The sequence below is a fragment of the Balearica regulorum genome, chromosome 10, assembly GCF_011004875.1.
Source record: "Balearica regulorum gibbericeps isolate bBalReg1 chromosome 10, bBalReg1.pri, whole genome shotgun sequence".
NCBI classification, from domain to species: domain Eukaryota; kingdom Metazoa; phylum Chordata; class Aves; order Gruiformes; family Gruidae; genus Balearica; species Balearica regulorum.
In genome coordinates this window covers 11,020,143-11,043,528 of record NC_046193.1, presented here as the reverse complement: position 1 = coordinate 11,043,528, position 23,386 = coordinate 11,020,143, and the positions used below count along the sequence as shown (strand labels likewise).

The 23,386-nt window shown below is 65.1% G+C and overlaps 1 protein-coding gene across 1 annotated transcript in view; it reads right to left on the bottom strand.

The window, feature by feature from the left end:
• Positions 1–1,900: 1,900 nt before the first annotated feature.
• Positions 1,901–23,386, bottom strand: part of COL7A1 (collagen type VII alpha 1 chain) — a 35,458-nt gene continuing 13,972 nt past the window's right edge. The window contains exons 34-121 of the mRNA XM_075762603.1: positions 23,148–23,219; positions 22,758–22,793; positions 22,628–22,681; positions 22,328–22,396; positions 22,121–22,234; positions 21,757–21,783; positions 21,555–21,608; positions 21,380–21,442; positions 21,209–21,268; positions 21,026–21,061; positions 20,845–20,889; positions 20,583–20,618; positions 20,416–20,460; positions 20,259–20,294; positions 20,148–20,174; positions 20,015–20,047; positions 19,740–19,811; positions 19,575–19,634; positions 19,403–19,438; positions 19,120–19,200; positions 18,959–18,994; positions 18,843–18,887; positions 18,672–18,743; positions 18,477–18,521; positions 18,327–18,353; positions 18,202–18,243; positions 17,489–17,569; positions 17,290–17,325; positions 17,151–17,186; positions 16,985–17,065; positions 16,762–16,797; positions 16,461–16,532; positions 16,223–16,267; positions 16,047–16,082; positions 15,855–15,890; positions 15,641–15,745; positions 15,451–15,486; positions 15,232–15,267; positions 15,001–15,048; positions 14,845–14,880; positions 14,540–14,671; positions 14,208–14,417; positions 14,092–14,127; positions 13,872–13,916; positions 13,630–13,701; positions 13,436–13,480; positions 13,209–13,271; positions 13,081–13,125; positions 12,756–12,791; positions 12,455–12,490; positions 12,246–12,290; positions 11,954–11,986; positions 11,737–11,799; positions 11,606–11,641; positions 11,418–11,498; positions 11,252–11,320; positions 11,097–11,132; positions 10,945–10,986; positions 10,755–10,799; positions 10,560–10,604; positions 10,401–10,436; positions 10,208–10,267; positions 9,945–10,070; positions 9,738–9,809; positions 9,464–9,499; positions 9,151–9,210; positions 8,928–8,972; positions 8,820–8,855; positions 8,656–8,691; positions 8,514–8,570; positions 8,052–8,123; positions 7,727–7,798; positions 7,586–7,621; positions 7,424–7,504; positions 7,281–7,334; positions 7,009–7,062; positions 6,870–6,932; positions 6,719–6,781; positions 6,315–6,431; positions 5,886–5,963; positions 5,752–5,805; positions 5,486–5,534; positions 5,356–5,403; positions 4,845–4,934; positions 4,393–4,476; positions 3,975–4,094; positions 3,097–3,276; positions 1,901–2,970 (exon numbers count right to left, since the gene is read on the bottom strand). Of these exons, the coding sequence (XP_075618718.1) occupies positions 2,921–2,970; positions 3,097–3,276; positions 3,975–4,094; positions 4,393–4,476; positions 4,845–4,934; positions 5,356–5,403; positions 5,486–5,534; positions 5,752–5,805; positions 5,886–5,963; positions 6,315–6,431; positions 6,719–6,781; positions 6,870–6,932; positions 7,009–7,062; positions 7,281–7,334; positions 7,424–7,504; positions 7,586–7,621; positions 7,727–7,798; positions 8,052–8,123; positions 8,514–8,570; positions 8,656–8,691; positions 8,820–8,855; positions 8,928–8,972; positions 9,151–9,210; positions 9,464–9,499; positions 9,738–9,809; positions 9,945–10,070; positions 10,208–10,267; positions 10,401–10,436; positions 10,560–10,604; positions 10,755–10,799; positions 10,945–10,986; positions 11,097–11,132; positions 11,252–11,320; positions 11,418–11,498; positions 11,606–11,641; positions 11,737–11,799; positions 11,954–11,986; positions 12,246–12,290; positions 12,455–12,490; positions 12,756–12,791; positions 13,081–13,125; positions 13,209–13,271; positions 13,436–13,480; positions 13,630–13,701; positions 13,872–13,916; positions 14,092–14,127; positions 14,208–14,417; positions 14,540–14,671; positions 14,845–14,880; positions 15,001–15,048; positions 15,232–15,267; positions 15,451–15,486; positions 15,641–15,745; positions 15,855–15,890; positions 16,047–16,082; positions 16,223–16,267; positions 16,461–16,532; positions 16,762–16,797; positions 16,985–17,065; positions 17,151–17,186; positions 17,290–17,325; positions 17,489–17,569; positions 18,202–18,243; positions 18,327–18,353; positions 18,477–18,521; positions 18,672–18,743; positions 18,843–18,887; positions 18,959–18,994; positions 19,120–19,200; positions 19,403–19,438; positions 19,575–19,634; positions 19,740–19,811; positions 20,015–20,047; positions 20,148–20,174; positions 20,259–20,294; positions 20,416–20,460; positions 20,583–20,618; positions 20,845–20,889; positions 21,026–21,061; positions 21,209–21,268; positions 21,380–21,442; positions 21,555–21,608; positions 21,757–21,783; positions 22,121–22,234; positions 22,328–22,396; positions 22,628–22,681; positions 22,758–22,793; positions 23,148–23,219 (5,187 nt within the window). The 3' untranslated portion in view covers positions 1,901–2,920. The remainder of the gene's footprint in view (positions 2,971–3,096; positions 3,277–3,974; positions 4,095–4,392; positions 4,477–4,844; positions 4,935–5,355; positions 5,404–5,485; positions 5,535–5,751; positions 5,806–5,885; positions 5,964–6,314; positions 6,432–6,718; positions 6,782–6,869; positions 6,933–7,008; positions 7,063–7,280; positions 7,335–7,423; positions 7,505–7,585; positions 7,622–7,726; positions 7,799–8,051; positions 8,124–8,513; positions 8,571–8,655; positions 8,692–8,819; positions 8,856–8,927; positions 8,973–9,150; positions 9,211–9,463; positions 9,500–9,737; positions 9,810–9,944; positions 10,071–10,207; positions 10,268–10,400; positions 10,437–10,559; positions 10,605–10,754; positions 10,800–10,944; positions 10,987–11,096; positions 11,133–11,251; positions 11,321–11,417; positions 11,499–11,605; positions 11,642–11,736; positions 11,800–11,953; positions 11,987–12,245; positions 12,291–12,454; positions 12,491–12,755; positions 12,792–13,080; positions 13,126–13,208; positions 13,272–13,435; positions 13,481–13,629; positions 13,702–13,871; positions 13,917–14,091; positions 14,128–14,207; positions 14,418–14,539; positions 14,672–14,844; positions 14,881–15,000; positions 15,049–15,231; positions 15,268–15,450; positions 15,487–15,640; positions 15,746–15,854; positions 15,891–16,046; positions 16,083–16,222; positions 16,268–16,460; positions 16,533–16,761; positions 16,798–16,984; positions 17,066–17,150; positions 17,187–17,289; positions 17,326–17,488; positions 17,570–18,201; positions 18,244–18,326; positions 18,354–18,476; positions 18,522–18,671; positions 18,744–18,842; positions 18,888–18,958; positions 18,995–19,119; positions 19,201–19,402; positions 19,439–19,574; positions 19,635–19,739; positions 19,812–20,014; positions 20,048–20,147; positions 20,175–20,258; positions 20,295–20,415; positions 20,461–20,582; positions 20,619–20,844; positions 20,890–21,025; positions 21,062–21,208; positions 21,269–21,379; positions 21,443–21,554; positions 21,609–21,756; positions 21,784–22,120; positions 22,235–22,327; positions 22,397–22,627; positions 22,682–22,757; positions 22,794–23,147; positions 23,220–23,386) is intronic.

Here is a 23,386-nt window from a genome sequence, read left to right as displayed (position 1 = left end):
CCGTCCCCCTTGGGGCTGCTGGGCTCTCAGGGAAAAAGTCACTCTGCCAGGAGGGATGCGAACCACTTGGCCTAAAATACACAGCAGGTTGGTGGCAGTGGGGTGACGAGGACACGAGTCCAGCCACAGGCACTGAACTGTGCCAAGCCTCAGCATCTTCCTTCGCCCTGTCCCCCATCCTGGTCCCAGGGAGGGCCCCAGGGGATGCAGGGTGCTGTGCTGTGGGGGTCAGGGTGCTCTGCTGTGGGGTGGGGGTCAGAGCGGGTGCGGGGGCACTGCCATACAGATCCTGCTGTATGGCTGCCTCTCCCTCAAATCAGTCACCCAGTGGGGTTTGCCCAGCTAGAAGGGTAATGAAAGGCATCCAAGCTTCTGCAACCCATCTCCGGGGTGAAACCCTTTGGAAAGTACCAGAGCAGGCAGCTGGAGGTGATTTAACTCGCTGGGAAGTGGGATATGAAAAGCATCCACCCCTCCCTGCAACCCATTTCCCAGCTAAAAGCCCCCTGGAAAGCACCACTGAAGGGCGCAGCCTCACCATTTCCAGCAGGTCCTCGTCCACCTGATGTTCAGGCAATGCTCCCAGGGTGCAGGGACCACAAGCTGGGGGTTTGCCCTGCTCCCAGCCAAGCCCTGGCTCTTATCCTGCCCCCAGCTCCACCCCCAACCCGCAGAGGGGGTGACAGTGACATGCGGGGGGGGGGGGAGAATGTTATTAATACATTTTGCCTAATAGCAGATGAAATCATCCCGGGCCGTGGGTGGGCATTTGACCTCTCACAGCTCCATCAGCTGCATTTGGAGGGGATTCCGGGAACCTGGGATGGCTCAGGCATAATTATTTCACATCTGACTTGTGAGATGGTTTTTCTCCATCTAATTGAGCCTTCCTGCTCCTGCCAACCTTGGTTAATCACTTAAGGAAGGGAGAAAACACACATGCATACTGCTGCTGGCAGGCATCTGTGGCACTGGCGGCGAGCGCCAGCCCCCGGGCGTTGTGCCACGAGGCTCCCAGACATCTCCAGGTGCTGGTTTGGTGCTGCCATCCTGACGGGCTCCCTGGCCCTGGTCAGCTGGGGGACGTACCTGGAGACACGTCACCTCTCTGCTGTGCCAACCCTGGAGCGCTCCTTGGGCCACTGGTTTGCACCCAGCTGTGCCAGTTCAACCAGGACACCACTGGTTTGCAGCCCACTTACACCAGTCCAACTGGGATGCCACTGGTTTGCAGGCCACCTGCACCAGCCCAGCCTGGTCCAGCCCTCTGCCAGTTGCCCACGGTGGGTAGCAGCCTGTAGGTGGTGTTGTGGGGTGAGCCCCGCACAGAAGGGGTTTGCCCCAAAGTTCCCCCCTTAGCGGCTGTGGGAGCACCCAGGGGCTCTGAGGCCAGGCAGGCACCTGCATGAGATGAGTTGGTGGGTGCCCTCAGAGCAGGGTGAGGAGCCTGGGTGCCCGGGGCTGCAGCTCAGACCGCTGGGGGTCTTGCCCACCCCCCATAGCCGCAGGGTGACCCGTGTCATGCCAGCCTCCCTGCCATCAGCAGGGAGAGGAAATAATGCCAGCTCTGTTCCTCCTCCCGGGCATGGCCAGGAACTCACCCCCAGCAGCCAAAATTAGCCGGTGGCACTGATTCATCCAGCACATCACGCAACACCGCAGCCCCACATGCCAACACGTCACTGCCCGGCCAGGGGGTCACGGCCTGGCTTGCTTCAGCTGGGCACGTGCTGGGCGCGGGGATGGGGCACCGGGGGGGTGAGGACCCCCAGCTGGCACTGCCAGCAGTGAGCAGCTGGGAAGGGCATCCCAGCTGGGGCGGGCAGGGGGCACGCTTGGCTCAAGAGCTGGCCCCAAACTCCACGGGCATCTCCAGCGGCGCACCAAGAAGCATGGCATCTTCCCGTGAATGCAGCTTTAATATCACGGGCCGCCCCCCCCCTCCCCCTGCATTGGTACACATATACATTCGCTGTATACAGATATACACAGAGAGCAGTGGTACGTATGGGTGCCACAAAGCCCACCCAGCAGCCCGCAGCCCCCTGGGCCCTGAGGCGGTGGGGGGCACGTCCCCACTCAGCCCTGGGGCTGGGGGGAAGCAGGGGCTGTGGACCCCCGGGAGCCAACGTTGCTTTCATGAAGCCTTTGAGAGTGAGCATAGGCGAGCAGGAACCTCCTCTAACATAGCACCATCCTCAGGGTTTCCCCAACGGGCTTGGGGGTGCAGGCCAGCCCCCTGGTTTAAAGACAGATGTGCTGCTGGCAGGCGTGCAAGCTGGAGGGTAGCGCACAGAGAAAGCCTCTGGTCTCCCCACAGGTCTTTGCCAAACCATCACAGCCACAAAAGGGGAACTGGGCCCCAGTTGAGGTTAAGGTGAAATTTATTCAGATGGAGCTGGTTCCAGGGTCAGGGGTGAGGGATGCTGTGCACGGAGGCACTGCCTGGCCCAGGGATGCGGGCAGCCTCCACCGGCAGAGAGTGGGGAGCGTGGGGGATGTTGGGGGTCCGTAGGGGGACAGGGAAGGGGACGACAGTGTTAGATGAGGAAAGGGGAGCCCTACCATGCCAAGTCCCAGCTCCGCTCCTGGGCTGCCAGAGAGGGGGCATGGGGCAAAGCAAATAAGTTAAAAATCAAACTGGATACAGCCCAGGAAACCTTGAGGTGGGAAAGGGGGCTAAGAGCCTTGGAGGGGGTGTGGTTTCCCATTTGATATAGATTTCACCTTAACGTGCAATAAAACTGATATGAAAGGAAAAACCCATAAGCAGCAAAAATACACGTTAGAAATAGCACCAGGTTCCTGCCGGGGGCTGGTGGGCATGCGGCCCCCACCACCGCGGGCAGCTCAGCCCCGGCCAGAGCAGCAGCCAGGCCCCGCTACCGGGCGGCCCTGCCTGCCGAGACACTGCCCGTGCCTACACCTTCGGCTGCCCTCTCGCCTCACCGCCAGCGATGCCACGGGCATCTGCAGAGAGAAGCGAGGCAGTGTCAGAGCCAAGGCGGGGGATTACCATCGTCCCCCCCGGCTCTGCACCAGGTAGGGATGCTGCCGGACCTGCCGGTGCCAGTGGCCATGCCATGCCATGCCTACCTGCCCCTGGGTGCTGCCCGCAGTGCAACTCACACTCCTCCTTGCTGTCGAAGCGGTTGAGGTTGCCCCGGCAGCCGCTGTAGACGAAGGGCCGGCACTCGGAGGCTCTTTGGTTGTAGTACCACCGCAGCGTGTAGTGCTGGCAGTCCCCCTCGTCCAGCGGCAGGCTGCAGGGCTCAGCTGCAGGGGGCAAATGGCGATGGTGAGGGCAGGCAGGAGCCAGCAGCACACCAGCAGTGGAGGCAGCCGGACCCACTTGGCAGAGGAGGAGAAACCTCAGAAGGGGAAGGCAGGGGATGGCTCCCGGCTGAGCGCAGGCAGGGTTTGGCTGGAGAGGACATCTCTGTGCCCTGCCCAAGTGCTGGGAGTGAGGGCTGAGAGCTCTCTCCCAGGGGCAGCTCCCAGCAAAGGCTAGAGATGGAGCTGAGAGGGCGGTGGCATGAGCACATGATGGCCACAGCATCCCTTGGAAGGGTACTGGAGAGACCCCCCCGCATGCTGCTGCTGCTGCTGAGGCTTCCCTGCTCTCCTGGGGGCTTTGAGATTCCCTCCTGCAGCTCATGACCAGGAGCACAGGAAACCTGCCAGAGGCAGCAGGTCCCACCAGCCCAGCAAACCACCCATTGCTGCCGGTGATGGCTTTGGTGAGGAGGATAGAGAGTGAGGTCTGCAAGGCATGTGTGGCACAGTGATTGGGAACCTGCACCCCGCCTGGGTGCCAGCAAGAGGGCTGCAAATCCCAAATCCCCCCAGCCAGAGGGCGCGGGGACCTGCTGCCAGGCAGGATGTGGAGTCATCATCCCAGCAAAGTCCAGGCAGCCCCCCAGTCACCCCCAGTGGCTCCACACTCGGTACCAGGCAGGTGCAAGGAAGCTCACCCTCTATCGTGGGCTGCTCCGAGCTGTCCATCTCTGGGACCTCATTGTAGTCCTCCTCCTCCCCGTACACGCTATCGTACTCGAGGTCATCAGTGTCAAGCATGACCTGCCTGTCATGCCCTGGGAGACAGCGCTGAGCATGAGCAGCCCTCACTATCCCCTCCATCCCCTCTGTCCTGCTCCCCTCAGCCACAGCCCTGGCTCTGCACACACACGCATGCACACACATGCACGCACACGCACGCACACACACTCCTTGCTGCCCTCTCCTCTCCCCACTCTTCAATTAAAGCCTCCTGGGACGGGCAGCACGGCCACCAATGGATTATCTCTCAGTGCCTGCGAGCGGAGGGCAGGGACATGACACAATGGAGCAGGGGAAAAGGGGGATGGCAACTAAAAGCACAGGGATACTCACCCTCCTCTTCCTCAGCATGTGACAACTTGAGCACAGGGACTGCATGAGTGCTGTCAGCAGGGAACGGCTGGGTGTGGAACGGCCCTGCAAGGGGGAAGGACATGGAGCAGGCATCAGGAAGGGGGCAAGAGGGCCTGGGGCACGTCCCCCTGCCTCCCAGGGGAAAACCACCCCTTGCAGATGTGGAACAGCCCAGCACTGCCCCGGCACTGCTTCAGCCTGCCAGGGTACAGGACCAGGGATGAGGGACCTGGGGACACCCCATCCTCTCTCTGCACCGCAGACCAGGGCTGCCGGGGGCTCCCAGAAGAGGGACAGGCAGGAGAGCTGCTCCCCAGTGAGACAGGACCCGCTGGGAGCCTAGCGGGATGGGGATGGGGATGATGATGGGCACGGGGAGGCACATATGCCCACGGGGCCACATCTTGTGGGTCCTCCAGGCTCTCCATCACCTGTTTGGTCGTGCTCCCTCTCCTGGCGGATGCTTCTTGCTCCTCCCTGGACAGAGTGGAGGCTGCTCCTGGCCTGAGCCCCCCAGCCTCCTTGGAGAGAAAGCACCCACCTCATCCCAGCCCACCCCTTGCCCCTGTCCCTCCATCCCACTCCTCCAGCCCACCCTCCCCTCCAGCAGTCCTGGCCCCAGCAAGCCCGCCTGTCCTGGGTCCGGCACCCAAGCATGGATGGGGCGCAGTCCCCGTGGTCCATTCTCGACCGGGCAGACCCTGGCAGCGCCTGGACCCAGTTGGCACCATCCCAAGCCAGCTGCCCCTGGGGATCCCTGCTGCACCATCACTTCTGCCATGCACCATCCCTCCTCCCCGTGCACAGTCCCATGCTGATGCTGACCCTGACCGAGGGGGTCCCAGGGGGTCCCAGCTGCCTCCAGCCCCCCCAAACTGGCAGACCCCTTCAGTACTACACGCGCGGGGCAGGGGCAGGGAGGTAGGAAGGGAGAGCTGCAACCTGAGTGCTCACGTGAATCCAGGCGCCGGGGGAAGTGGCCGCCGCAGGCTGCAGGAGAGATGGGGTGGGGGGTCAGGGGCAGCAGGGGCCAGACCCCCGGCCCCAGGGCACTGCAGTGGGGGATGCTCACCACAGTGCTGGTTCATCTCCTGCCTGACGAAGGCGCGGATCTCTTCCTCCTGCAGGGCACATGGAGGGGCGAAGGACCCATGTCGCAACAGGGGATGGTGCAATTAGAGAAGAGGAAAAACCCTTTCCCCAGGCCCACATGCCGGAGCAGATCCCGGAGGTAGGGGAAGCCCCTCCATCAGCAGCAGTGGGATGGATTGAGCACCCATTCCCACGCCGGTGACCCGAGCGCTGCAAGCCCATGCCAGCTCCCTCCCGGCTCCTTACCGTCATGCCCGGCTCCCCCTTCTCCCCACGGAGCCCCTGGGTGCCGGGACTGCCCTAGGGACAAGCAGAGGGGAGGTGGGAGGATGGCCCTGGCTGGGGCTCACCCACCCAGGGCTAGGCACCCGCTCACCCACCTGCTCTCCTCTCTCGCCGGGAATACCTGGCACGCCACGAGCCCCCGGCACTGACTGTCCAGGGGGTCCTCTCTCCCCCTGCAAAGGATACGTGCTCAGGGTATGCCTGGAAGCTCTGGAGCCTTTCTGCCCTCCCCAGTGCCACAGATGTGCTGCTTTCCCCATCCCTGCACCCCAGGAAGACCTGCACAGGTGAGGATGGGAACGGGGATGGGTCTAGCCCAGCCCCAGGACAAGCAGGGTCCCAACCCCCTAGGCTCCCATCCCCTAGGTACAGGCACACAAGGGAGGACCCCAAAGCAGTGAACTGGCAGGGCAGGGACAGAGCTGCAACATGGCTCCTGATGCCACCACCCCCTCATGTGCTCCAGAGACAGGGCTCTCCTCCCCTCACAGCACCTGGAGAGGGGACCTGTGGTGGGCACTCACCTTCTGGCCCTGCATGCCCTCAGGACCTCGTGGTCCAACACTTCCTGGAGGTCCGGGTGGTCCGGGAGCACCGTCGCTGCCCCGGGGACCAGGGCCACCAATAATGCCTGGAGCGCCCTGCGGGAAGCAGAGGGTGAGGCCCAGGGGTGTCGGAGCCCCCCTGCCCCAGAGCAGGTGCCACGGGCATCCTCTGACCCCGCAGCTGGGTATCCCTGAAGCACCGGCACTGGTGCCTTCTTGTATAGAGCAGGGATTTGTTGTCACTCATAGTTTTGTGACACAATTTAGAGTGGTGCCGGACAGCTCTTCTGGGAGCATCGGGCTCTGATGTGCTTTGGACCAAGGCCGGAGCCTGGTAAAAGCGATGCGGTGCAATGCTTACTCTCCATTTCCAGCCCACTCACCCGGTCTCCTTTCTCTCCCTGGTCTCCTTTGGCTCCCTGCTGCCCATCGAATCCCCGGTCACCCTGTGAAAAGGAAGGGGCAGGCAGTGGGGGGCAGGCAGCGGGGGGCTGAAGTGCCAGCACAGCTTTTCCCAGCACTGCCCTGACCTACCTTGGGTCCCATGAGCCCCTCCTTCCCAGGGATGCCAGGTGGTCCCAACAGACCCAGCTCTCCCTGGGGGACAAAGCAGATGTCCGTCAGTCACCGGCTGCGCGTCCCGATCCCACCCCAGCACCAGTACAGCACTTACCGGCTCGCCTTTCCTCCCTGGCAGCCCCGAGCGCCCCGGGATCCCCGGCTCTCCCTATAGCAGGCAGGAGAGAGGCAGGGTGGTCAGTCCTGCACCCCTCAATGCCTACCCCAGAGCCGTGGGCAGAGGAGGGGACCCTGTGCCCCTGCCATGGGGCCAAGCTCTGGCCTCAGCTGTCTCCCTGCTCCCCCTGGCTGGTGGAGGGGATCCAAAGGGCCACAGCCTCCAGGCACCATCCAGGCTCCTGCAGCACCCCACGGGCACCCACTCACCTTCTCACCCTTTTCCCCATCGAGGCCACAAGCACCTTTCATGCCCCGGTCACCCTGCAAGGATGAGGAGGGGAGTCAAAGCCATGCCAAGCCGGCACAGGTCCTGGCTGGGAGAGCACCAGCAAGCAGAGGGACCAACTCACCTTGGGGCCACGCATGCCCAGGGGTCCTGTGTCCCCCTTGTCTCCCCGGGCTCCAGGGATCCCGTCACGGCCAGGCTGGCCCTATGGGAGAGCACACAGTGTGACAGGGTCCGCTCCTGCCCCGCAGCGGGGTGGCAGCGGCACCGAGACGCGTTTCCTCACCGGCTCACCGGGCTCTCCTAATGCTCCAACCTCTCCCTGGAGAAGACAAAGGCATCAGTCAGGGCCAGCAAGGAGGAGGGGGACAGTGCCCCTAGCACCCCCCCAGCACCCCCTGGCAGCGGGGGGTGCCCAGCTTCTCACCTTCTGCCCGCCAGGGCCACGTGCCCCGGGAAAGCCTGTGGAGCCCTTCTCACCTTGCTCACCCCTTGCCCCCTGCAAGCAGAAACCCAGATCAACACAGGGCAGGAGGGAGAACTCTGGCCACAGCACGGCCATGGCATTGCCATGGTGGCCTCCAAGGCTGGCTCTGTAGGCTCCCCTTGCTGGGGTGCCAAGCACCGTGCCAGGATGCCCACAAGCACCACCACATAGGGCACGGGAATGCCACCATGTCCTGGTCCCTCTGTCCATCACCCCATCTACAGCCCTCCATGGTCCCCAACCCAGCACCCCCCAACCCCCATACCTTCTCTCCAGGCATGCCTTGCTCCCCCTTGTCCCCCTTGTCCCCTTCTGTCCCCTTCAGGCCACGCTCTCCCTGCAAAGGGGGAAACACAGGGAGGAGTCAGGGGATGAGGAGATGCTCAGACACATTAGGGTGGGGAGGACAGACACCCCCCCCCAGGGCAGGGACATGGGGGTCCATAGGGTGGCTAAAGGAGAGAGGACAACATGCTCTATGAGGGAGGGTCCTTCAGCAGCGAGAAGCCCCCCCCCAGCTCTTTTGACAGGCAGAGGCAGAGAGGAGGCTGTCCTGTGCTGCTCAGTGAAGGGGGATGCAGGATCAACCCCGTAGGGCCAGGAGCTGCCCTGGCCCAGGAGCAGAGCAGGCAGGGCCTTGGGGAGGGGGATGCAGGGGAGAGCCCCTGCCCATCAGGACAAGAGGGAGGATGCAGAGGGGGACAGGGAGGATGCTAACAACACTTACTGGCTCCCCCTTGCTGCCCCGTACTCCAGCAGGTCCCTCCAGCACCACAGTGTCACCCTGCACACCGAAGGAGAGAGGGGGGTGAGCAGGGGGGTCAGCACTGCTGCCCTCCCTCCCGCTGAACCCCATGCTGGGGACTCACCTTGTCTCCTTTGGGCCCTGGGGCCCCACTGTCTCCCTGCAAGGAAGGGGAGATGGTGAGACACTGCAAAGGACATGCAGTGGGGCAGCACTTCTCTGGGGGCCCCAATCCCTGGGGGTGCATCGTTCACCCCCCGCGGCTCTCCAGCGCCTAGGGTCCCTTACCTTGTCGCCACGCTCCCCCCGGTTCCCAGGCAAGCCCTGCAGGAGAGAGGAGAGGGGTGGTCAGGGAGGGGTCTGGCTGGGGGTGCAGCTGGGGAGGGGGGTATTTACCGCCGGCCCGCGATCCCCTTCTGGCCCCGGGCGCCCGTCTTCACCCTGTGAGAAGAAAGGGATGGGATAAGGGAGTCTGGGACGGGGGCACCCCCATCATCACCCCACCTCAGGGACAGGCATGGTGCTGGCTTGGTGACCCCTTGGGGTTGCGCCATGGGATTTCCTGTCTCTGGTGGTGGGGACACGGGAGGGGTGTAGGGGGGACCATGGTGGTGCCTACCCGTGGCCCTGGGTCTCCACGCTCGCCTCTGGCTCCTGGCAGCCCAGCCCCCGGAGCACCCTGCCGGGGGAAAGGCAAGAGCTTGTCCCTGTCCTTGCTGCCCACCACTCCTCCCAACCATGCCATGTCCCCCGCCATGCCAGGGGACACCCCATGGCCCTGATACTGGCCTGGGTGCCCGGCACAGAGCGGGCTCCCATGTGCCACCATCCAGAGTGGTTTCAGCATCACCCAGGGGGTGGCTGCAGCAGGGACACCCCACAAGAGGGGCAGCCCCACACTCCCCATGCTATAGGGCTGTCCCCTGTCCTACCTTGTCACCCTTCGGGCCAGAGGTCCCTTGCATGCCCTAAAAGAAAGGAGAGGGGTGAGGGAGCCACAGGAGGAAGGTGATGCCAGGCACCCCGCAAAGCATCGCTGGGGCTCCCACAGCAGCTCCCGCCCTGTGCTGGAGCCCTGAGCAACCCCCATCCCCAGGGTCTGGGAAGGTCAGAGTGAGCCCCCATCACCCTGCAGAGCTGGTGGAGGAGCCAGGGCAGAGCCTGCATCCCGCCAGGGATGCTGCAGCACCAGAGCCCCATACTCACTGCTGGCCCAGGGGGCCCCACGGGTCCTGGTGGTCCAGAGGTGCCATCTCTCCCGGGAAAGCCGATCAAACCCTGGCAGGGAAACACTGTGAGCAGGCAAGGACCACGTCCAGGAGTCAGTGGGGCTTGCAGGGGACCCTGCTGGTGCTGCCTGAGGGTCCAGGATCACCTAGACCAGCAAAGGTGAGCACAGGCTGTAGCCTTTACCCTCTCTCCTGGGGGGCCTGGGGGGCCAGGCTGCCCATTGTCCCCTCTCAGGCCAGGCTGTCCCGGTGTCCCAGCGATGCCTGCTGAGCCTGGGGGTCCCGGTGGTCCTGGCAAGCCAATGTCACCCTGGAGCAGGGAGGAAAAAGACAAAGCCTGTGAAAACAGCCCTTTGGGAGCATGCTTCTCCCTCGGCCAGCCAAGCTGGGGCAGCACCTGGGCTCTGGGGACACGGTGAGCCAGGGGGACATGGGGACAGGGATTACCTTCAAGCCCGGAGGCCCGTCCTGTCCTGGCGGTCCCTGCACACCGACACCCATCGATCCCTGTGTGGTGGCAGAGAGCACACGGTGTGTCCCCCGGCTGGCAGGCACGGAGGTGCTGGGGGCACCGTGCCACCCCCAGCCGCCCCCCAGGGCTGGGAAGCACCCTGTGGCCCTGGGACCAGGGGACACTTACCTTCTCTCCTTTGGCTCCAGAGGACCCCTTGGCTCCCTGCAAAGACACCAAGCCACCGGGAAGGGCTGGGCGGTGGGTGGCGTGGGCACAGATCCTCCCCCTACAGCATCCGCTTCCCCCAGCATCCACCCCCTGGCCCTCCATGTGCCTCCTACTCACGTCTTCCCCAGGATCTCCTGGCTCCCCAAATCGTCCTGGATCCCCCTGGCAGGGGGAAACAAGCAAAAAGCAGAGGCATGTGATGAGGCATGGGGGGAGCAGCTGCAGCCGGATCCCCCCTGCTGTGGGGAGGCAGCCAGGGAGCCCAGGGCCCACATGGCCCCCTCCCCACTAGCCCCCCGAGCAAGCACTCACCTTCTCGCCCTTGGGGCCTGGCAAACCTCGGTCACCCTTGGAGCCCTGATGGGGGAAAGCAGTGTTAGGGGAGGGGGGTGGCCACAGGGCTCGCTCACACCCCCAGAAGGCAGGGGGTGGTGGTAGGAGGATAAGGCTAATGGGGGGGGATAAGGTTAATAGGGGGACGAGGATAACGGGCTCAACTCACAGGTTCTCCCAGCAGCATGCCCTCCAGCAGCGCTGGCTCACCCTGCAATGACACATGGGTGCTCAGGTGTGCCCACAGCAGATGCCAGCGCCCTGTGGCTTTCGCAGCACCCAGGGGTGGGAGTCCCCCCACCTCACACCCTGGCTCCTTACCTTCTCGCCTTTGGTGCCGGGAGGGCCAGCGATGGCCTAGGGCACAGAGGAGAAAGGGGGCAGGTGAGCAGGGCTGCACAGGGATGCTCCCCCTCATCCTGGCCCAGGAACGCCGGGGAAGCTCCCAGCTGCTGCAGAGGCAGCTCTGCGCTCACCTGTCCTGGGGCTCCGGCATCCCCCGGCTCTCCCTTGGCACCGGCAGGGCCCGAAGGTCCTGGCATACCCTGGCACAAGCAGCACAGCCCTCAGCTGCAGACACCCCAAGCTGAGCCCCGTGGGGCTCCTGCTGGAATGGAATGGGGCGAGCAGCAATGTACGTACCATCTTCCCAGGCATCCCCGCCTCGCCGTCTTTCCCTGGCACACCGTCCCTGCCCGGCACGCCCGGCTTCCCGCTCTCCCCCTGCATGCAGTGAGACCAGGCTGGGGCACCGGGGTGCCGCAGCCTCCCGAGCAACCCCGAACAGCCACACCGATGGCAGCCGGGCAGGGGTGGGACAACACACTCACCACTTGTCCTGGTAGCCCAGGGACACCCGGTGGGCCCTGCAAGGGAGACACGAGCAGAAATCAAGTGGCAGCCTGGGCATCAGGAACAGCCAAAGGGCAGGTCGGGGGTGGGGAGGGCTGCAAATACCTACCACCAGGCCGGGGGGGCCAGGGGGGCCGGGCAGCCCCATGCTGCCCTGGGGACCAGGCAAGCCCTGCAATGGAAACAGCCACATCAGAGAAGGGGTGGCACACCGCCCTGGCACAGCCGGGACTTCGGCTGCCCCTGCGGGAAGGTGCATGGCAGCAGGGCCAGATGGTTTTTGGGGGGCGCAGGTGGGTGCTGGTGGGGAGGGCACTAGTGCTCACCCGGATGCCGGAGCCAGGTTCCCCTGGATCGCCCTGCGAAGAGAGCGCTTGCATCAGTCCCACCGCCCCGACCCACCAGCCACCGAGGTCACAGCCATGTCCCTGTGCCTTGCCACAGGGCTGTTCCCCAGGGTCAGCTGGATCCGGGAGGGGGGCCAGCCTGAAATTTCCCTCCTTCCAGCCCAAAATGTCCTGAAATGCGGCCTTCCCTCCAGCCCCCAAATCTGGCAAGGCACCACTTTCCTCTGCCAGGTCGGACATGGTGATGCCAATGCAGATGCCGATGCCTTACCTTGGCCCCAGCTGGGCCCTGGGTCCCCGGTGGGCCAGTGTTGCCCTGCAGGGGACAAGGGGACATTATGTTGGGGCGGTGCTTGCTGGTGGCACAGGATGAGGAAGGGCAAGTGGGGCAGTGCAGTCCCAGCACCGCCACCCCTCCCAGCTCCCTGGGATGTCCCTTGCATGATAGTCCCCTGCACGTGGTGCAGGGTGGCTCCTTACCGGAGGTCCTGGGGGTCCCGGGTCTCCTTGGCTGCCCTGAAGGGAGGAAGACATGGGGTCACTGCAGGGATGGGTTTTCCCCAGTGGGTGCACCACATGTCCCCTGGGAAAGGAGACCCGACAGTGCCAGCAGCTCTGGTAAGCACCCATGCCAAATGAGGACAAGCCTGGCCAGCTCCTGGCACCCACCCACCCAGCAGGGTGGCCCACCATGGCTTCACCCACCGCCCATGGCCAGGAGCCCCCAGCTGCATGCTGACGTGGGAGGGCACAGTGACATGGGGGACACACAGACACCTACCGGGCGTCCCAGCACGCCGGGGAAGCCTGGCAAGCCCTGCAAAGAACCACGTCAGAGCCAGCGGGCGAGCAGGACCCCGCCACCACCAACCAGACCTGCCTGCCCCCCAAGAGATGCTCCCCATTCCTGGTGTGCAGAACCCAGCCTGAGGTACTTATGGCAGGAGGGGCCAGGAAGCCCCCTAAAGCCCTGTGGGCTCTGTGCAGGGCGGGGAAGGAGGTGAACGAGACTTGAATGCTTCTGCTGGTGCCAGTGGTGGCAGGTGTGGGACCACAGGACCTTCCCCCCATCCCAGCCCGCATCCCCCCACCATGTCCCCACTCACCGGCTTCCCCTCAGGGCCAGCCAGCCCTCTCTCACCCGGGAGACCCTGGAGCAAGAGACAGGGATGGGGTCAGTGCAGGTGGGGGGGTCTGGTGTCAGCACCAGAATGAGGGGCAGTGCAGTACTCACCGGGGCGCCGTCTCTGCCCTTTTCGCCAGGCTCCCCTCGTTCGCCCCGCGGGCCATCCTCACCCTGCAGCAGGGACAGGCGCAGGGTTGTAGGACAGGCAGGGACCTTCTTGTTCCCCCCCAGAGCTTGGTGACACCCGAAGAGGGGTATCCCAAGCAGTGCCCCTGCTCTGGGGCTTTGCTCCCTGGGGCCGCCCCATTGGCAGCAGGAGACTTACGACCGCAGACCTTATCTCCTTTGGGTCCCCGCTCGCCCTCGGCTCCCAGCTCGCCCTGCATCGGGGAGAAGACAGATGCCATCAGCCCCTGCTGCGCCCCCAGGGATGCCTGCCCCACCACTGTCCTCAGTCCCAGCCCAGCTCATCACGCTGTCCCTGGCTCAGTCACCTTGGCTGCCCCACTCCTTCTGCCCAGCCACACACCTTTGCTCCTTTGGGTCCAGCGGGGCCACGCTCGCCCGGCAAGCCCATCAGGCTGCCCTCCACCACGTCTGCCTGCGGGCAGGGTGCAGTCAGGGCCAGCACTCAGGGGACCCCAGGAAGGTCCCTCCAGGAGCACAGCCCGCCCTAAGCCCCTGTGCCAGGGGACTGGACGTGGCCATCCATCCCTAGAGGTGCAGGCTGGCACCCCTTGGGGATGGTCCCCAGCAGCATCCATCACCTACCTTGGGCCCCGGGGGCCCTGGGGGGCCAGGCAAGCCATCCCTGCCCTGAGGAGCGGAGAAAAATAGGTTGAGTATCAAAGGGACAGCAGGGCATGGGGGAACAGAGCCATCCCAGTACAGCCACTCCTGGTCCCCGTAGGGCATTGCCATACCCCCCAGAGAGTCCCTGTCCCCTCTATGCAGGAGGGACGGAGAGAACTGTGTCCCCATCCTGGCTCACCTGCTCGCCCCGGTCACCCTTCTCGCCCCGGTCGCCCTGGGGAAACAACACAGTGGCTGTCACGGGGCTGTCCCCAGGCCCCCGGACCAGGTCCCCCAGCCCTCATACACACTCACCTTCTCGCCGGACCGCCCGGCCTCCCCCAGCTCTCCTGCCCGACCCGGCACTCCAGGGATGCCCGGCTTGCCAGGCTCCCCTGGCTGACCAGGAGGCCCCTCGGGACCCCGCTCGCCCACGGCACGGCCCATGGGGCCCTGGGGGCCGGGGGCACCTGGGTCCCCCTTGTCACCTTTGGGTCCTCGCTCGCCAGGGAAGCCTAAGGACCCCTGCAAAACATAACACCGTGCTGCCAGAGTCAACCCTGCGCCGGGGCTGTCAGGTTCCCCCCAAGCATGCCAGGGCTGAGCCAGCTGTGTGTCCCCATGGCATCGAGCCCTGCTCTGCTCACCTCTCGGCCCGGAGGCCCCCTCTCTCCCGGTTCCCCCCGGCTGCCCTTCTGGCCCCGCAGCCGCTCAGACACTGGCAGAAACGAGTCCGAGCTCCCGTCGTAGGCACCTGTGAGCTCCTTCAGCGACGAAATCTGGGAGGGAGGAAAGAACCACCGGCCAGAGGATCAGTGCAACCTAGCCCCAGCAGCACGCCACAGCCCTGCCAACCTGTCCCGGGTCACTCAGATCTCCCACCACCTCCTATGTCCCCCAACTCGCTGCACAGCAGAAACAGCCCCCAGCCTAACAGCCGGGGACTACATACCTTGATGCCAAGCGCTTCCAGGCTACGTTCAATGTTCTGCAATAAAAAGACATTAAAAACAAAGCAGGTGTTGGCCTGCTCCCACCATGGGGGTTCTGGAGGCTCCTCCATCCCCCAGGGCTGATGTCCCAGCCCAGCAGGTTGAGGGGGACTCACCACTGCAGTTCCAGGGTCTCCACGTGCTCCAGGGTTGCCAGGTCGCCCCTAGGTTTGCAAAGTGAGAAGGAATGCAAAGATGTACAGAGGTGCGTTGGCTGGGTGAGCAGCACTGATGCTGCCCTCAGTAGGTTTCAGAGTCAACACTGCCAGGTGCTGCCTGGGCAGTGGCTGCAGTTGCCACCACCTTGGGGTGCTCGCAGTTTGTCAGGCTCGGTGCTGGGTACTCACCGGCTCCCCTCGCAGTCCTGGCTCTCCCGGGTCCCCCTGAAACACAGCAAAGGTGTTGGGGGGAGGCAGAGCCAGGCTGCCCATCACTGACTCCAGCGCCAGGGTCTAGCCCAGCCATCCTGGGGATAGGGAGTGTCCCCCTCCAAGGACTCGTGCCCTCTGGCACAGGGTCTCCCCAGACCTTTGCCTTGGAGGGCTCAGGGGCAAGAGCACACCTACCTTCGGTCCAGGCACCCCACGGAGGCCTGGTGAGCCCTGGAAGATGCAGAAGGGACACGATGGCACCTGGCACCCACGGACATGGGGCAGTGCCTCAAGACAGCCATGGGCAGGGGTCCTGCCCACCCCATGGCAGCACAAACTCCAGGGTCCGGTGCCGAGTGGCACCATGGGCTTGAGGACTACGCACCTGGCCTGGGGGACCGACCTGCCCTGGGACACCAGGGAGGCCGGGAGGGCCAAGGGGACCTGGCACACCTCTGTCACCCTGCTCGCCCTTGGCACCACTGCGGCCCTGCCAAGAGAGCAGTGTCACCTCCAGGACCTCGGTGCCCGGGTCTGTCCCCAGCAGGGGCAGTACCCACCACCCCCATCACCACGCTCCTCTGAAGGGAGGTACTGACCTCTCTGCCAGGGGGTCCTGTGTCACCTTTGTCTCCCTAATCAGGAGGAGGGAAAGGAGTTAGAGGGATGCTGCCCCATCCACGTGCCCCAAAATTATGCTCCTGGACCCAGGAGGAGCCAGTGGGCGTGTAGGGACCACACAGGGACCACGCAAGGACAGCGCAGGGACCATCCAGTGCTCGGCTCCTTACCTTTCTCCCATCCTCTCCTGGTGTCCCATCTTCTCCCTGGGGGACACAGGCTGTCAGTCAGTGCCCAACTCAGAACATTGCCACAGCCCTCCCCTTGCCTTTATGTTGTACCGGGGTCACCAGCCCTCAGGACCCCCAGGCGAGCCCCAAAGCCAAGCCCCGCGCCTCCTACTCACATTCTTGCCACTGAGACCGGGTTTGCCATCAGCACCGGGGTTGCCCTGGGAGGAAGCACAGGCAGTGAGAGAGCACCCCCAGCACTCCCCCCAGCACTGGCAGCTGGGGGTCCCAGGCCCCGCTGTGGCCCCGGTGTGCACCAGGGAGCTGGACACAGGGCAAGCCCTGGCAGATGGAGCCGGCTGGGAGGGCACGGGGCAGAATGCGTCCCCAGGGCACAGGGTGGCCAGTACTTACAGGGACGCCGGGCGGTCCCTGGGGGCCCCCGGGGCCAGGCGGTCCCTGCTCCCCACGCAGCCCAGGCAGCCCCTGTGGGGAAAGGAGACGGGGAGAGCACAGGGCGGCAGGGCACCCGCCTGCCCCAGCTGGCTCTGACAGGATGGAGCTTGGCCGGGATGGCAGCGCCCTGCCGGGGACAGGGGATGGCCCCGCTGTGCTGTCCCAGACCAAGGAGCGCAGGACAAGATGTTGGTCCCTTGTAAGCGCGATGGCCCCAGCAGGAGCACAACCCAAACCCGCCATCCCCGGAGGTACTTACGTCGCGGCCGGGGTCCCCCTGCTTCCCCGGGTCCCCCTGCAGACAAGGAGGAGGTGAGGGCAGGGACATCCCCGCCCTGCCACGGCCCCCCCACGAGCATCCCCAGCCCAGAGCAGAGGGTGTCTGGGGATGTAGCTCCTCCCGCCCCATCACTCCTCCGACCTGCAGGCTCCACCCACGGTGCCCGGGGGCGGCTGTGCCCCCCACCCTGGACCACACTCACCCGCAGCCCAGTGGGGCCCGGGGGCCCAGGTTTGCCTTCCAGCCCATTGCGACCGTCCACCCCCGGCGGGCCAAGGTTTCCCTGTAAGAAAGCAGGGCAGGAGGGCGTGGGCCATGGGGCGGGACAGGGGTGCCATGGGGCAGCCCCCAGCCCCCAGCCCCCTCACCTTCTCTCCTGGCAGGCCTCGGTCCCCGGGGTCACCCTGCGGGGTGGGAAGAGGAGTGAGCCTTGTCCCCTTCTATGCAGGGGCCAAGTGGGGTGTGGACCCCCCCCACTCAGCCCCCCATGGGGAAGGGGGCACTTACCCGTGCACCGGGGGGGCCACGGGGACCCTCCACGCCCTGCAAGAGAGACACCCACTCAGCAGTGGGGCATGGGCAAATAAGGGGGGTCCCGAGTGCCCATCTGCCACCCCCTGCACACCAGGACCCCCAGCTCTCATGCAGAGCATCATCCATCTCGCTGCTCCCCTGCTACCTCCTGCACTGGAGACCCAGCACCTACCCTCTCTCCAGGCAGGCCGGGGGAGCCGGTGTCGCCCCGGGCACCCTTCATGCCATCCTTGCCAGGGTCCCCGGGGTCCCCCTGCAGGGAAGGGCACCATGATTAGGGGGTACTGCCCTGCCACCAGCACAAATGCCTGTGCAGAGCCCGTGCCAGAGCCTATGCTGAGCAGCTCTGTTTATGTCGTGTGGTTTAAGGGTGGGATAATAGCAAAGGTATGAAAATATGGGCACAGGCTGAAAAAAGAGCCAGCTGAGCCAGGGGGAAGGCACTGGCCATGGCCAGGGACAAAGGCACCTTCCAGCACCCTGCAGAGCACAGCCTGCGGCCAAAACTGCCCCAAGCCTGAGCTGGCTTGTAAAAGCAGAGCACACAGAGCGTGGGGTACTGCTGTGGGAGCCCTGAAGGGCTGGGGAGCCACGAGCATGCCGGCTCCTTCGAGGATCTCAGCTCTACAGGGGCTTTTTGCCCCATCACCCTCCTCCCAGCACCATGCAGGAGCGTGAGCCTGCATGCCTCCAGAGTGTGCCCCCCGCACCCCACGTGCCCCCACGCCCCATGCATCTCAGCCACAGTGCACATCAGTTCCACATGGCAGGGGCCATTTTGGGCAGGGAGGGCTAGGTGCACCAGAACCCCAGCACACAGCCAGAGCCGGTGAGGGACAGCGCAGGACACCCCACTGCCAGCATCCCAGGGGACCCACTTGTTACCTTCTCGCCCTTCTCCCTCACTGCTTCAAGCCCCACACTGACCTGTGGGGCAGAGAGGGGCCGTCAGAGTGCATGGGGCTGGGCACCAGCCCGTGGGCAGGGAGAGGGGTGTGAGCAGAGCTTACAGTTCGTCCTGGGGGTCCGGGAAGCCCCTGAAAGAAGGGTGAAGGAATGGGGGTTAAGGGGAGCTGGCGCAGCCCAGGGGAGGGCAGGGTTGGCTCTGGGGTGGGGGCCAGGCAGGTGGCCCTGCACCCCCCCACACCAGTGTCACTCACCGGCTCCCCACGGTCACCCTTGCTCCCTGGTGCTCCAGGGCTGCCCTGTGGGAAAGAGGGACAGGGTGAGGAGAGGAGGGGGCAGGGGACCCATGGGGTGGTGGGTCCTGTGGGGTGGAGGGTACCCCTGGGGTAAGGGTGGGTGCAGGGCAATGGCGTGCGTGGGGTGGTGGGCGTCCACGGGGTGGTACTCACGTTCCTGCCTTCGGGACCTGGGTCCCCTGGGTCGCCCTTCTCCCCGGGGGGACCTCGGTAGCCAGGGAGGCCCTGGGTGGGGGGCAGAGGGAGGGTGTGCATTAGCGGGACCCACCCTGAGGCCGCTGGGCATCTCGCCTACCCCAGGGTGCCCATGAGCCCCGCGCTTACCCGGGGTCCCCTGTCTCCAGGTTTGCCAGGCAGACCCGCTTCGCCCTGTGGGGAGAGAGGGGGTGAGTGGAGGGCAGTGGGGAGGGGGACAGTGGTCCTGGGGGATCCTCACTTACTGGGGTGCCTTCGTCACCCTTCTCTCCACGCTCTCCCTGCAGCACAGGTCAGCGGACATGGACCATGGGGAGAAAAGCACAAGTCACGGGTGTCCCCCCAGCCCCCCACCTCCTTGGGGCCACAGTGCCCGACAGCTCCCCACCCCCCCACCCCACGCTACCTCCTTGCCGCGCAGCCCGGTCTGCCCCGGGGCGCCTGCTCGGCCCGGCTCGCCTTTCTCCCCTGGCTCTCCTGGGTCACCCTAGGCAGGGGGAGAAGGGGCAGCGGGTCAAGGCAGTGTGGGGGGAGCGCAGGGGCTGCTGGGGGGAGAAGGGGCTCAGCATGGCACCCTCTGCTCCCCGGAGCAGCATGGCAGCACGGTCTGCAGGGACAGCCCCTCCAGAGCCGGGGAAGGGTTGACAGACAGATGGACAGAGCAGCAATGCCTCCTGCAGTGACATTACCTTCGGGCCGCTCCTGCCCGTGAGGCCAACGATACCCTGGTTGTTGGAGAGGGAGAGCACGTGTCACCAGGGACCGAGGTGGCCTGGTGCCGGTGGAGGGACCAGGGTGGTGAGCCGGAGCCCCCAGGGCAGAGCCTCATCAGTCCGAGCCCCGGGGCATACCCAGACTCACCCGATCACCCTGCTCGCCTTTGGGGCCGGCCGGCCCCGGGATGCTCAGGCCAGGGGCACCCTAGTCACAAAGGGATGCAGCTTGGAGCAACAGCACAGGCACCATGATCCCGGGGGGGTGCTGTGCCATGCCCCCTGTGCCCCCCCATCCCCAGGTAGTACTGACACGGGCGCCTTTATCTCCCACATCACCCTTGGGGCCAGGAGGTCCTTCTGGTCCTGGCAAGCCTCTGTCACCCTGAAGCAGATGAAATGGCACCATGAGCCCCCCCCAAACTATCCCCCTTCACCCCACTGCAGTGGGGGACAGCCAGGTCTGGGGACCAGCACGGGCATCCCCTCAGGCTGATGCCCAGCTGTGCTGTCCCACCTCCACAGTCCATGGCTGTGCCCCAGGGGGTGCCAGCCTGGGGCCGGGGGGCACAGCCAGGGCAGGGTTACCTTCTCTCCTCCGACACCGGCCACGCTGGGAGCCTGGGGGAGAAGCAGAAGGGACCATGCTGGGCACTGCTCAAGGCTCTCTGTCCTGGGGCTGGGGCAGGCAGAGGTGGACCCACCAGGCAGCATCACTTACCGGCTTGCCGGGTGCTCCCGGATCACCCTGCAGAGAGATGGGTGTTATTGCTGGCCCCTTCCCCAGCAGCCCCCTGCCACCCACCCTGCTGGGATCCTGCTTTGCCCTCACCTTCTCCCCCCGGGGCCCAGCCGGTCCTGGAGCTCCCTATGTTGAGAGAAGAGACCTCAGGGGGCTGGTGGTGCCTGGGGATGCACAGCTGGGGCACAGCAGCCCCCTGCTACCAGGGTGCCGGGTCCACAGTGCTGCAGCCGCTGCCCTGACTCACCTCTCTGCCCGATGGCCCTGGGCGGCCCGGAGCTCCTGCCTCGCCCTGCAGGAGAGGAGGAAGAGGAAGGTGTCAGGGGCATCCTTCCACCTCATGCCAGCGTGGCTGCTCCAGGGCAGGACAGGCATCCCCCCCTAGAGTGGCCATGGCCGCCCCAGCCCACCTACCTTCTCACCCTCAGGGCCTGGCACGCCACGCTCCCCCTGCAGAGTGAAGCAGAGGAGGGTGTCAGGGAGCCTTCCTCCTTCCATGTCACACTGCCCCCACCCCATATGCTGCCCCAGAGCCCTTCAGGGCCCGGCCCCAAATCCCATCCAAGACCACTGGGCTTTGACAGTGACCTCCAGGCACAGCCACCACTGGGCCACAGGGACCTCAGAACCCGCTGATGCTACTAAATGGCATGGTCCCACTCCGGTGCTGTCTCACCTTCTCGCCTGTCTCTCCCAGCTCGCCTGGTGCCCCACGGTCTCCCTGGAACAGGAAGAAGACAGGGTCAGGGGCAGCAGGACCCGCAGGGGACAGCATGGGTCCCAGGACAGCACTCAGACCCATTTTCTCTCTACCGAAGGCAAGGCGAGAGCATCCCTTTGGTCCCTGCACCACTCACCTTCCTGCCCTGCTCTCCCGGCGGTCCCCGAGGGCCCTGCAAAGGATGGAGAAGATGTCACCTCCGGCATGGCAGGGCAAAGGCCCGGGCTGGCCAGAGCAGGAGCTCTCCAAGGTGCCCTCAGGGCTTGGCTTGCTGGCAAGGCCAGCTCCTGCCCACCTTACCTTCTCTTGGGAAACTCACCCGGTCTCCTGGGTCCCCAGGGCGGCCAGGCGGCCCTGGGAAACCTTCTTTGCTGTCTCCCTGAGCGTTAAGAAAGACAACAGTCATGTCCACGAGATGGGGATGGGCATCCCCACTGAAGAGCGGTGCAGGGTCCAGCCCCAGTGTAGAGCATCCCCACCACCCTCTTACCTTCTCTCCCTTCAGACCGGGGGGCCCAGCAGGTCCCCGGGGTCCGGGGTCCCCAGGCAGTCCCTGCAAGAGAGCACAGCTCAGCCCCTAGGGACACAGCTCAGCCCCGGGGCGACATAGCTGCCACAGCTCCACTACCCTCTGCTGTTCCTGCTGGCCCGGGGGCCGAACTCACCGGGAGGCCGGGCTCCCCTCGAGGTGCTGCCCCATCCACAAGTCCAGGGAGGCCCTGCAGAGACAGGAGTCAGCTCCTGTGTGATGGCCCAGGGGGACTCAGTCCTTCCCAGCACCCTGGGGGGGGGCTACAGTGCCTTCGGGCACCCATGGGACCTCCATCCAGGAGGGCAGAGGAGCCAGGGAAATGTCGAGTCACTCACCCTCTCCCCTCGGTCACCCTTCTCCCCCTGCAAGGGGAAAAAAAAATGCAGATAAGGGCAGATCTGGATTCTCCACATGCCCCCTCGAATGGAGGGGAAACATGCTGGACAGAGCCCACCATCAGTGGTATCAGGGCACAGGCATACCATGTGCCTCTCCCCACACTGCCCACACCAACAACAGCTCATCCACGTGTATGTGGGCATGGGCACAGCTGGTGGTGGGGGCACAGCTGGTGGGGGCACAGCCCATGAGTGGGACTAGGAGTGCACAGGGGAGCAGCTTCAAGCTGTTGGCTGTCCCTCCATCCATCTGTCCGTACATCTGCCCCGCTGTCCCTGCGCAGCACCGGTGGGGACATACCTTCACAAACTCCCCCGGAGGTCCTGGTGGCCCGACAGGTCCAAGTGGACCAGGGGGGCCTGGATCACCAAAGGGCCCCCGTGGGCCAGGGCTCCCAGGAGGGCCAGGGCTGCCCTGGAGGACAGAGATACTCTGTTAGCTGGGGCTGTGGCACAGGCTGGGGGTGCTGGTGGAGACCCCCCCCAGCATCACCACCCCTATACCTACCGGTGTGCCCGGCTCCCCTTTCCGGCCTGGCAGCCCCTGTCCTCCATCCACGATCACCCTGGGCTCTCCCTGAATGAGGAGGAGAAGGAAAAATCAGGGTCCCCATGTGCCCTTTTGTGTCCCCAGCGCAGGCCAGGGGCCACAGTGCCACAAGGCCAGGGACCCTGCAGGGAGACGGGGACACACGGGGGTCACCCAGACACCAAGTGCCAGGAGGTGTCAGGGGGTGTGATGTGCCCACTGGGGTCTTTGCTGCTCCCCAGGGACCCCCCACGGGGCAGCCTCGTGCCCACAACCTACCGGCTCGCCTTTCTCCCCCTTTGGGCCAGAAAGCCCCATTGGCCCCCGCGGCCCCTGGGAAGGAAAGGCAAGAGTGAGGAGGGGGGAACAGGGGGGGAGCAAGGCTGGGGAGGAATGGGGTCATACTCACAGGATCCCCTTGGGGACCAGGGCTGCCCTGGCTGCCCTGGAAAACAAAAGCTTAAGAGGTCAATATGTGTCCCTGACAGTCGGGGGAGCGGGGATGGGATGGGATGGGATGGGATGGGATGGGATGGGATGGGATGGGATGGGATGGGATGGCATGGCATGGCATGGCATGGCATGGCATGGGGGCTCCAGCGATGGCAGTGATGTGCAGTCCCTGCCCAGTACACTTGGCCTGAGACACGCACACCTGGGGACAGCAGTGGCCCTGCCAGCTACGCCCTGGCACAGGGAAGGGGCAGGCAGGGACTGGCTGAAGGAGCAGGCAGGGCAGGCACGGTGATGGAAAGAGCCCACCATGCAGCAGCGAACCCGGGGGGACACCCCCACTCACTGGCTGGCCAGGTGATCCAGGGTTTCCAGGGCGGCCAGGGCTTCCCGGGGTCCCATCAGTTCCAGGGAATCCCTGCAGGAGAGAGGAGCATCACACCAGCACCCAGCACACCCCAGGTCTGCTGGATCCCCCCCAGTGCCCCAGGCAGTGCTGGTCCCTGAGCTGGGGTGTGAGGGAGCAGTGTGGGGCTGGTCCAGGGCTCCCCAAGGAGATCTCCCCTCCAGCCTGGGCGAGGAGGA